General features: G+C 53.2%; 1 protein-coding gene across 1 annotated transcript in view; it reads left to right on the top strand.

Moving 5' to 3' along the window:
- The window catches only part of BMP1 (bone morphogenetic protein 1), a 48,146-nt gene extending 40,437 nt beyond the window's left edge, over nt 1-7,709 (top strand). Inside the window, exons 17-20 of the mRNA XM_004382116.2 lie at nt 2,112-2,239; nt 2,642-2,855; nt 4,800-5,050; nt 6,998-7,709. Coding sequence (XP_004382173.1) covers nt 2,112-2,239; nt 2,642-2,855; nt 4,800-5,050; nt 6,998-7,132 — 728 coding nt within the window. The 3' untranslated portion in view covers nt 7,133-7,709. The remainder of the gene's footprint in view (nt 1-2,111; nt 2,240-2,641; nt 2,856-4,799; nt 5,051-6,997) is intronic.
- The last annotated feature ends 4,643 nt before the right edge of the window (nt 7,710-12,352 follow it).

The raw sequence follows: 12,352 nt of genomic DNA on the forward strand, positions 1-12,352 counted from the left end.
GTTTTTTAGCTAAAGGGGACCTTTTTCTGATGTTGTCTAAATTACATTCTACCTCTGTACTCTTTATGAAAAAAAGAGGGTTTTGATAAATCAGATAGCAGCATCAGCAAGATAGCCAGGAGAGGGTTTAAACTTTTAGGGAAGATGACCTATTCATAACTCTGATTCACTTTAGAAGTACTTAGGTTCCTTATGCAAGAGATAGACTAATTACAAATTCGTCAGTATTTCCTGAAGCCCTCCTGAGGGCCCAGCACTGTGCAAAGTTCTATACGGTATTCAAGACAGGGCCCTCTGCTGCCAGAGATTTCAGCCTAGCTGGGGACAGAAGTGAATGTGCAAGGGAACATGAGAGAGTGTGGAAGACCAGTGTATAAGTGGACGAGGGCAGAGGTAGAGATGTAAGGCCACAGGTAGGAATGGAAACAACTCACAGCTTAAATGTGGGGATACAAGACCTTGACCTGATTCCACCAGGGACCTGCTGGGTGGCCTTAGGACTCAGGGCTCATCTCTAGGCCCTCGTGGCTGTGCCATTCACTCTCTGAGCCTCTGACTCTAGGCAGATATATGCAGCCTGCAGAGCCCATTCATCCCGTTTTCCTGCTTGGGCACGGCGGTACACTAGCTGCTCACTTTTCCTCAGAGGGACCTATCAGGTTGATTGATAATGAATAATGAGCATCTGCTTTTAAATTTGAGTTTGTGAGGCCATGCTTTCCAGAATCAGAAGCCAGATTACAGTAGATTGAGGAGCCATAAGGAATGCTAAATGGTAATAACAAGTTTTCTTAAAGCGTAGCTGAGAAGAAAAGGGGAGAGAATAGGTGGTATCTAGATTGGAATTAGGGTCATAGCAGAGCTATTTTAGGATGGGATGATGGATCTGGTAGAGGGAGTGAGGGTGATGGTGGATAATTTGTGGTATGAGGGCTCTCAGGTTGCAGGCAGCAAAGGACTCCAACCCACAGAAGAGAAATTCATCCCTGACAGAGAGGAGGAATACCTTCTCTAAAACCAAAGGAAAAGAGACAAAGTGGAGGCAGGTAAGTTGCGTTTGCAAGTAGGCAGTGGAAAGTTGAAGTAGTTCATGCCTGATGACCCTGATTGTCTCAGAGAGGTAGGAGGTGAAGTGGTCTGCTGGGAGTGATGGGTTGGGAATTGAGCAGTGACTTGAGATGAGTGCTGAAGATTTGAAACAGTTGCTGAGGAGGTGAGAAACGGAGCTGGCTAAGGGAAAATACAAAAAGTATCAAGTGGTCTGGGGGCCCAGCTGAGGTTGGAGACCACCAATGGAGTTTTCTAAGATGGGGGGCAGGGCCATTGAGGATGTTGATGAGTAGGATGTTGGGAGATCGACCATGTAGTCTAGCTGGATAAGGATGTGTGTTAAGTCAACAGTGGAGGCTATATTGGGAGAAAATCAAGACCATGGAGTTGAGTAACTGTTGTAGGAAAAGTGAGGACCTGAGCCCACTAGAAGAGTAAGAGGTGGCCCAGAGAGAGTGATGCATTTGTAGCATCAGGAAATCTTAGATGATGATGACAACGCCTCGGACGAGATCATGAGCATGAATATCTCAAGAGAGATATAAAAACTGATAGAGCTGAGAAGATCAAAGAACTGGAGGCCACTATATTGGAGGAACCGTCACATGTTTGTTGACATCACTCAGGTTGACGGCAGAAGTGGAGGTAGAGAGAACTGAATCAGGTGCCAAAGTCTGCGAATGGGAGACGTGGCCAGAGATCAGTAGATGACAACACTAGGGAGGGGCAGAGGTGGCATGGCTGATGGCACGGGCCTCAAAGGTCTAGGGAGGGACGTGGCTACACAGGGGAGTCTGTGATGACAGCTTCCATGGGTCTTGGGCATCTGTGCTGCTCCAAGATGGGGCCTTGCTATGGCTTCTTTCAAAACCAGCCATCTAGGTTTTCCCCAGGCGTGGGTCATTGAACAAGAGGCAGTGTAAGCCTTCAGTCCAGTTTTCAAGTGGGGGATGAGAGAAAAAATGAAGGAGGAGGACAGGAGGGAAGAGCCTTTCTTTATAGAGGGCATCGGAGCACTGGGGTCCCTGCTGATTCCCTTCCATTTACTCACTCCCCAACAGCTGGCTGCGATCACAAGGTAACCTCCACCAGTGGCACCATCACCAGCCCCAACTGGCCTGACAAATATCCCAGCAAGAAGGAGTGCACCTGGGCCATCTCTAGCAGCCCTGGGCACCGGGTCAAGCTGGTAAGTTGCCCACTCCCAGCCTGCAAGGGCACACCTGCCCCCTCCATGCAGACTGGCCCCCACCTATGTCTCCATCATCTCCAAAATCATAAATGAATCAGAGGTGCTGTTCAGAGCAATGCAGGCTGCAGACCAGGTGGCATGGCGGAGCCCATAGGGCTGCCATCCCCATGAGAACCCCCAAAACTGATCTCCACAGAGGCCTCCATTCCCAGTATACACTGGGGTGTACCTGCTATTGCCCCATTCCTGGGTCCTCCCTCACTGTCATACACCAACAGTGGCTGCTCCCTTGGGGTGTCTGTGAGCTGGGGTCCACAGGCCTAGATTTGAGGCCTCCCACTCCCCAACCCCCCAGCTAGCCTCCCAGCCACATTTCTATTCTGCACTCTTCCCTGCCAGACCTTCATGGAGATGGACATAGAGTCCCAGCCTGAGTGTGCCTACGACCACCTCGAGGTGTACGATGGGCGTGATGCCAAGGCTCCTGTCCTGGGCCGCTTCTGTGGAAGCAAGAAGCCCGAGCCTGTCCTAGCCACCGGCAACCGCATGTTCCTGAGGTTCTTCTCTGACAACTCTGTCCAGAGGAAGGGCTTCCAGGCATCCCACTCCACCGGTGAGGCCTGCTTCAGTCCAGGGTGCTGGGCAGCATGGCCCTCAAGTCATATGTTCTGGAGGTATCTGCTGATCCTCGACTTAAAGCCAAGGCCTAGGCTAGAGGTGGGGGTTTACAAAGAGCCTGTGTGAGGCACAGACAGAACATGCCTTGTAGCCTGGGTGGAGAGACAGCTTATAGAATATAGAATGATGGATGAGGGAACAAGACAACGTGCTGTGAGGGCCAGGACGGGGGAGCAGAGGGTAAGCACTAGAGGGTGCAGGAGTGGAGGTCGTGATTAGGGACTGTGATAGCCAGAAAACAGAGCAGTGATGACATGGGGTAGGGAACCCAGGGACGAGGGGAGACGGGCACTGCTTATTGGTCCAGACCCCTTTCAGGAATCTCCCAAAGTCTCCAAGTGTAGGACACTTGACAATGCAGGAGCCCACCCATATTCCAATCCTAAACATTCACTCATTCATTCAACAAATATTTATTAATGCATAATATGTATGAGGCAGTGTTCTAAGTGCGGATCAAAAAAATGAACAATGCAGACGAAGACCTCTGCCCTTGAAGAGCTTACTCTGCATTCATGTATTCATTTATTCAACAACCATTTATGGAACTGCCACCCTACACAAGAACACTCTGAGGGGAACATAGTGATAAAACAGGCATGGAGCCTTCCACTCCTGTTCCCCTAGGAACTCATGGTCTCATTGTGAGATAAAACACACACAGATAATTACAGCATGAGACAAAACATGATAAGGGCAATAAGAAAGGCACTAGGAGCCGACTCAGCTGTGAGTTGGTGGGGTTATTTCAGGCAGAGCATGGAGTGGGGGAGCCCAAGCAAAGCCACAACCCTGGGACAGCTCAGGATGTATACAGGTTATAGCAATTTATTTAGTTTGGCCAGAGTATTGGGTGTGTGAGGAAGCCCTGGTGGCACAATGGTTAAGCACTCAGCCACTAACCGAAAGGTTGGTGGTTCAAATCCAGCCAGTGGCTCCATAGGAGAAAGACCTGGCTATCTGCTTCTGTAAAGAATACAGCCAAGAAAACCCTATGGGTCTGTCACATGGGGTCACTATGGGTCAGAATCAGCTTGTCAGCACCAAACACCAACAAAAGTATTGGGTGTGTAAGAACAGTAATGGGAAGGATATGGCTACCAAGAAAGGTTGGACCCAGTCCTGGGAGGCCTTGAATGCCAGACCAAGGATTCAGACATCTTCATAATTTCTTCATGAGTCTTGAGCCACCTGCTGGAGAGTCCCCAGAACTGATGAATCCACAGCATTCCTCCCTCCCCTTTAGATTCAGTCCCTGACCTTGGCCCCATCTACTCATTTCCTCCCAGTGTAGGGAGGGAGGCCAGAGGGTGTCAGGAGGAGGGTGGCCACTGACCATCCTGGCCCCCATACTCTTCTCTGCCTCTCCCAGAACAGGGGTCACAAACTGGGGGCCCTGAAACTCCATCTGGCCCTCTGACTTGCTATGTTTGGCACACAATATATTTTTTATAAATTTTAGCCAGCATTTAAAAATCTGGAGTTTGTACATAAATTCCAGATGTATAGCTTCTCTTTTAAAAATCGAAGACCTGGCAAGGCTGGACCCAAATTATTCCATGGCAGCCACCAGCTGGAGCAAATTAGCAACTGCCTTCTTTAGACACAGTGTGCATTCCCAACGCCACCATTCTGCCTATCTTTCATTCAGTGTGTTTCACCCCGATACATCCCCTGGCCTCAGCAGACATTGATCCCAGAGGTAGAACAGCCAGCCGAGCAGTTAAAGTTCTGGGCCAGGTCCAAACCCCACCCATCCCTTGCTGTGGGGCCTTCTTCCAGGCCTCCATCTCACTGTGAGGGTTAAACGGGATCGGACCGGTGCCTGGCACATGGCAGGGCTCAGGAAATGGCCCGCCAATCTTGTTTCCCCCCGCAGAGTGTGGGGGCCAGGTGCACGCAGAGGTGAAGACCAAGGACCTGTACTCCCATGCCCAGTTTGGAGACAACAACTACCCTAGCGGGGTGGACTGCGAGTGGGTCATCGTGGCAGAGGAGGGCTATGGCGTGGAGCTCGTGTTCCAGACCTTCGAGGTGGAGGAGGAGACCGACTGTGGCTACGACTACATGGAGCTCTTCGACGGCTACGACGGCACAGCCCCCAGGCTGGGGCGCTACTGCGGCTCTGGGGTGAGGCCCTGCCCACGCCTTCTGGAGCTGAGGGGAGCTCTCACCCCAACTCCCAGTGCGAGCGGTGCCCTGGAGGGGTAGGGGAGCTGGGATGTGTGGTAGCACATACCTGGCCCTTTACAGGAGCCAGGAGACCCAGCCTGGTATACCCACCTGGCCTTGTGCCATTCTCCCACCCAGAAGGGCCAGGAAACTGGGTCTTTTTTAGGTAAAACGGGTGTTCCTGCAGGCTCTGAGATTTGTCTTGTCCCTGGGGAGGAGGATGGAGTTCTCTCTGCCTCCCTCTCTCCCCTCACACCTACCCCAAGGCAGCCCTCCAGGGCCTAGAGGAGGGACCAGAGGTTGGGGCAAGGCCCAGGGCCAGGGAGCCTGAGCTTGGCCACTCTCACCAACCTGTCTGGCTGATCCATTAAAACACCTCATGCCTTCTGCTGCCAGTTTTTCATGCTGACGGGAGGCCAGTTTGTCCCAAAGATGTTGCTGTTGTCCAAGCAAACCTTGAGCATTGCTTCCACCACGAGGCCCCTGTAACATAGCACTTTCAGAGACAGTGGGCAGAGTTTTACTTGGTGGGATTTTAACTAAGGCCGGGGGCTAACCACATAGGTGGATTTTTTTTTCCCTCCCAACAAGACCTTGTGGCTTCTTTTCTTCCCCCCTTTTGTCTCTTTGAATACTTTCCTCCTTCAGAGAAAGCTATTTTCCCTTCCCCATTCCACACACTCAGACACACTTTCCCTCCCAGCACCCCCTTGCACCCCCATCTTGTGCCTTACCTCTCTAACAACCACACTCGAGGGCAGCCTGGGGGCCCCAGGAAGGGTTAAATGTTTCAGGAATTGCAGCAGCTGCAGGACCCAGCATTGGCTAAATCTTCCCTTACGAGCAGAGCTTCAGCCTTTGTGTATGGCAGGGGCTGGACAGGGCTGGAGGACAGGGCATAGAAGTGGAGCAGGCAAGCAGAGCACACAGCCCCCTCTGCCTGCCCCCCACTGCTCTGGAAGCCCCTGGCTACTGAGCTAACCACCTCCCCGCTTGGCCCTTTATAGCTCCCTTGATCTGGCACAGCTTCTTCCAGAGACTTCTACCAGGCTGGGGCAACAAGGAGGGGACCTAGGGAAGGAACCCAGTCAGGGCTTCCTGGATGGTTACCATTTACTGGAAATGTCCCCAAGGTTCTCAGAAAGGATTCTTTCTGTTCCCTGAGGGAGGGCCCGGGGCATTTATGTACTGATGCTTTGTGGGGTGGCTCACACTAAGTGCTTGCCCACAGCAGTGAGGTGGGGACTTGCAGGGAGCCTCCCAGAAAAGAGGCATCACCTAGCACAGACCATGGCCAGAACCTAGGGGGGTGCAGAGGGTAGCAGAGAGTCCAGGTCTGGGGAGACCGTGTCTCTCTCTGCCAGCATCCTCCACACCCCTGCAAAGAGAAGTGCTGTCCAGTGGTCTCCAGGAGACCTCACGGGCAGCAAGAAGGCAGCCCACTCAGAGAGCCCACTCCCTTTGCAAGACTCTCACATTCATCATCTCATTTGCTTTTCCCCACTAACCCTCCTAGGCTTGGAGAGCAGGTAACATCTCCTCCTTTTTGCAGTTGGGGAAAATGAGGCCCAGAGAGTCCCTCAGACTACACAGCTAACTAGTTAGTAGTAGCAGGGCTAGGTTTAGTATGGAAGTCTGCCCTGAACTTAACGCAAACTTCTCTTCCCCATGCTTTCTCCCTTCCCCCAGGTGCCCCATTAAACTCCTTCTAGCAAGAGTCTGCTTGAAGGGGCTGGAGGGATGTGGTGACAGGCCTGGAGTCTCCTGCCTCCCTTACAGCCTGGGAGTCTGGGACGGGGCGGGGGAGAAGCTGGGTGGGTTCTCTCCAGATGGGAGGGCTGGCCTTCTCCCCTTCCAGCCCTGGCCGCTCTTCCTCAACCTCACACCATCCCTTTTCTCCCTCAGCCTCCCGAGGAGGTGTACTCGGCAGGAGATTCTGTCCTGGTGAAATTCCACTCGGATGACACCATCACCAAAAAAGGCTTCCACCTGCGGTACACCAGCACCAAGTTTCAGGACACACTCCACAGCAGGAAGTGACCACTACCCTCGCACCGGGGGAGGGGGCAGGAGGCATGCTTCCCTCAGAAGCCAGACAGTAAAGGGAGGGCAGAAGGCACACCGACCCTCCCCCTCAGGCACCAGGACCTCAGCTGAGGCTGCTCTCAGGAGGCAGGGGGATTGGATTCCTTCATAAACCACTTCCCCATTAGCCCTTCTTCCCTTGCCCCAACCTGAGCGAGGGGCCAGGGCCAGGAGTCAGAGCTTTCACTGAGACACTTGAAGTGACCGTTCTTCTCTGGGGGACCTGCCCCGGTGAGAGGGACTGTCAGCAGGACCCTCGCACCATCCCTGCCCGCCTCTACACGCTGTATTGTGTAGAACCGGTGGCATAATCTTCATTGTAATGTACATGTCCTACCCCCCACCTGGATATGGTTTTATTTTCAGCCTCTGTTTCCCCCCATTCCTGGGGCATGAGTGTCCACACATGTCCCACAGGAGCTACAGTGGGGAGATGAGGGGAGGGGGTGGGCATACAAGACAGGGCTTCTCTCAGGCCCAGTGGCTGGTCAGCCACACCAGGGCACACCAGCCAATAAACCGAAAGTGTTACAGCCAATATCCTGTGCCAGATGCTGTCTGGGACATTGAGGGGAAGGGGGAGGCGCGTCTCACTCCAGATGTGCAGGCTTGCTGTGTGCCTGGGGCCGGCCGGGAGCCAGGACACCTGGCTTCTCTGGCTGCTCTTCCCTCAATTCCAAGCCCCCTGAGGGTATGATTTCACACTCAGACACACACAAACACAGACATATTGCCCATGTCCGCCAGCAAGCACACACACTGTATACACACACTGCCCAGAGCCCTCCCACACCAAGGGGAGGGCGAGACATTGTGTAAAGAGGCCATGTGGTGGGTGGAGGAGGTATCGTAAAATAGGGAAATAGGGTGGGTGTGTTTCTTTGACCATCCAGGCTTTCTGCCTCTAGGTCTGTGGAAGGGGAGGGTGGGCTGCGAGAGATTCCATCAGGGGAATCACGGGGGCCTTGTTTCCAGCTAGGGGAGTCCACTAACTGTCCCAGCCTCTTGGCTGTCTTGCTCCCCAATGCCTACCTTCCCGAAGGCCAGACAAGGAGTCTTGGCCCCAGCTGGTCCTCCTCTCCACATGAGAAACAAGAGCCAGACTCTCAGCAGCCACTAAGCAAACATTCCAGCTCTGTCCCCCTCACCCAAGACGACCCAAGGCTGTGTCTTGTCTGGCCTCCTCTTTCCTCCCTCCGCAACAAGCTGTCTCAGCGGCTCCCTCCTGGCACAGGGACTGAGGCACACACTTGTGCCTCCTGAAGGCCAGGAGAGAGAAACCACGTTCCTGGGCTTTCCCTTCAAAGGAAGCTCTCCCTCCATTTCCTTTACATGGACCTCACAGGGCAAGAAAGCTGAGAGGACCGCTGGTTCTTAAGCCTTGGCTGGCCATTCTCACAGATTCCGGACAGAGCCAGGCAGCCTGCTATGAGCCTGGTGCTCCCTGGGAGCCTTCAGTGGGACTGTAGGTCTTTTACTGGCCCCAGGCTCCTCCCTATTGCAGGGGTAGATGCTGTGCCAGACACTGTCTGGAACATGTGGGGGGACCCCACCCCCAGGGAGTGGTATGGATGGTGGAGCCTATATTGGTTCTCTAGGAAGAAAGCAATAGTGGAAACCAGGCATACTACCTGCATTCCAATGTTTGTACCATTTGGGTCCACAGGACCCTCTTCTTCCAGGAAGCCAGCCTGATCTCATTGCCAGGCTACAGCTGTCTTCCAGTCCCCGCTACAAGTGTGGCTCTGAAACCGTGTGAGGGAAAGGGCGATGCCCATGGGGGTTGCTGCTTGTCTCTGCAGTGAAATCACAAGGCTATGATGTCACAGCAACCCTCCCTGCCTCCTCCTTTCCTGACCGGGGTGCTTGGCAAGGGTAGCCATGGAGTAATGCAGAGGGCAACACGCATAAGAGAGAGGTCCTCAAACCATGTAGCTGCCTGGGCAGCTCACCCGGACAGTTTGCCAACCAACTTGGCAGTAGCTTCTCCATGGCAGAATTTGTAGTCAGTGGCCAACACTCCTCTCACCAGCCCTCCAGGTTCTCTGAAGCTCAGAGGACCGCAATCTCAGTTTACAAGCCACATGCCCAGAAGGAGCCAACAACCCACAGAGATGTACCTGGTGCTCCACTTTGCACAAGGTCCTATGAACAGCAACACCACAAGAATCAGGCTCAGGATCAACCCATGCAGGAACCCCAGGCACATGTCCTAGGACTCCATCACCAACGTAGACTTCTCTAATGACTCAGGGACCCATGCTAGCAAGATCTCCCAATCTTCCACCCAAGTCCATCTTAAGAGGCAGGCCCTAACGGCAGCACCTCAGCTTAAAGGTAGGCCCAGCAGGGAAAGTTTGGTGCCAATAGTAAAAGGCGCAGAGCATCTTGGAGACCCACGCCCAAATCTAAGCAGTCCTGCAGGCTTTTGTGCCAGGGCCAGAGCAATAGTGTGTAGCATCTACACTACCCAGTGATGTGGAGGCAATCCTTGAAGACCACCAAGCAGCTCAAGAAGTAGGGGTATAGGCCTGTCTAGATGCCCAGACTTCCACCCCCCAAGTGCTTGCAGTTGAGCAGCAGGCAACCCAAAGCATGGCTGATGGGCAGGCTCTGACAGGGTAGGAGAAGAAGGAGAAATATGGAGAGAACACGGGCAGAGAGAGCCAGACGAAGAAAAGATGGTGGTGGAGGAGGAGGAGGATGTGGAGCTGACATCCACCTTCTCTGGGTGGTAGAAGCTGTTCAGGAGCTGGCTGCGGGCCATTGATACATATTTTAGAGTTTAATAAATTAATATGTTCGCTATGAGTCAAAAATCCACTCGACAGCATACAACAACACGCTCTCTGGGCCCAACCCACCCCACCATCTGGCTGCATCAGGGTTCTAGAAAGACCAACTCCAGTGCGACTGCCCCTCAGCTCCACTTGAGAGGAAGGAACACCTGCTCCACCCGTCTCTTCTCTCCAGCCCCTGTGGTCCCCCTGGGTCTTTAGTGCATGGCTAGCAGTGGGAGAGGAACGGTGGAGCTGCCCAACCCTCTGTGTTCCCAACCTCGGTAACCAGAGCAAGATAACAACATCCCCTGGAACGGTGGACTTTTTTCTTTGGGAGCATGACAGGAAAGACAGCACTAGCCCTGCTGTAGCCCTGGGACCTGGACAAGCTGAGCCCCACTCCGGGCCTCTGCTCCTTCTATACAGTGGGGGTTGGACCTCTGGCCCAAACCTATTGTCTATCCCTGGCAATCCTTCCTGCCACACCCAGAGCCAGACAAGAACATCCAGGGGCAGATAAAATAAAGGATGAAGCCTGGGGCAAGGTGAGCTCCTGAGGGGAACTAGAAGTAAAAAGGGAGTTCTTGGGAAGCCAGGTGGGAATGGGAGCTTGCTGAGGGATGGGGGAGTTCTGAGAAGGGAGCAGCAGTCCTTGGGACAGTTGTGTTTTCTGGGATGGTAACAGGGCTCCATCTGAGGGAGTCTTTGCCCTCCTCTACCTCAGGCAGGCCATGCATGGTGAGCCTGCCTGCATTCCAGAAATAGGAGCCACTGTCTGCCCTCTCTCCCACCTCAGCATGGACCAGGGCTAGGAGTTCAGAGGACTGTTTCAGTGAGAGAAAGAGCACCAAAGGCTGGTATTCATGGAGGGAGGACGACTAGGGGGCCTGGGACATAAGGGCATAAGCCTGCAGACTCCTGTGAGGGTGTCATCTTGTCTCCAGAGCAGCCAGAGTGGAGGGGCCAGGTTCTTAAAACGACTGGAACCCTCAGCAGAGGTGTGGGGGCTACCTGGGCCAATTGTTGGCTCTGCCGAGTAAGTCAGGTCAGGCCCTGCACTGCCCCCCACTCTTTTTCCCCCTCTTTCCTTCCACTCTCCCTAACTCCACGAGCTTCTCACTAGTAAAAAGGACACAAGCTTGAAAACATACAAAGCTGGTTTTGAATGCTCGCTCTACCATTTAGTGACTGTGTGACCGTGGATGAGTCATTTAACCTCTCTGAGCCTCAGTTTCTTCATCTATAAACATGGTATAGTTCCACCTTCCTACATGGTTGTGAGGGAGGAGTGAGATAACTGCTGAAGAGAGCCCGACACACTGCCTGGAAAATAGGAGGCTGTCAATAAACGCAGCTTCCTCGCCTTTACTGGACAATTCACTACTTCCTATACGACTCTATTCCTGTCCTAAAGGAAACTTCTGGGTACACTAACTAGATGTTAGGAGCTCAGCACAGAACTTCTTCTGCCAGAGAGGGCAATGCTTAACACACAGCAAGGGGCAGTAGGGAACGAATTTCTGGCTAGCTGGTAGTCTTTCTGAACACCTCCCAAGTCACACCCTGTACTTGACTGTCCCCACACACAAGGCTGATTCTAGAATCCCTGAAAAAGATTTGCTGCTCCAGTTTGCAAAAATAGTATTGCCTGATTTGGGGAGCTGGGAAGAGGGCAGCCAGATGTTTATCCTAGAGAACCATGAGGCCCCCAACACAGCCTCCTGCCAGTCAGAGCTGCTGCTGCTCCTGCACCAGCCCCCTCCCATCTGACGCCCTCCCTTCCCCAACCCTGAGAACATCTGGTTCTAATCTCCTCCAGATGCTGCGGCCAAGCTGTTTTATGGCCAATCACCTCAGCCCAGCTTCTTGAAGTCCTCCCTCCATTTCAGGGAATGGCCCCTGGTCCCTTTCCTTGGGGCCCCAGCCACCCCTTTTCCAAACATGGAGAAGTGAAATACACTAAAGAAGCCAAATGAAACTGTGAGGATCCTCGGAGCTGGCAACTTCCCTCCCTCCAGCTTGGGGGCGCCCTCTTATCCACCAAGAATAAAAAACTCAAGATGCTGCCCTAGGAGGAAGGAGTGGGCCGGGAATTGTGGGCATCCATCTGAGCAAAGGTGAATGTGTGAGTTGTGTTAGGCAGTGAGAGTGTATATGATCATGTATGTGCACAGCAGAACACCCCACCTGTGAACCAGAGGCGCCCCTTTGTGGCCACCACCTCATCCTCCCAACCCCCCCACCTGCAGTGTGAGGGTAACTGTGAAGACAGAGCTAACCCAGGAGCCCCTCAGTTAGGCAATAGCAGCTACTGTCCAGGATCAGCCCTCACCTTGTAGCTCTATGTGGCCTACTAGGCTGTCTTCTAAATCTAGCCGAGAGAGAGAGAGAGAGA

The sequence above is a fragment of the Trichechus manatus genome, unplaced genomic scaffold (genome assembly GCF_000243295.1).
Source record: "Trichechus manatus latirostris isolate Lorelei unplaced genomic scaffold, TriManLat1.0 scaffold00090, whole genome shotgun sequence".
Lineage (NCBI taxonomy): Eukaryota > Metazoa > Chordata > Mammalia > Sirenia > Trichechidae > Trichechus > Trichechus manatus.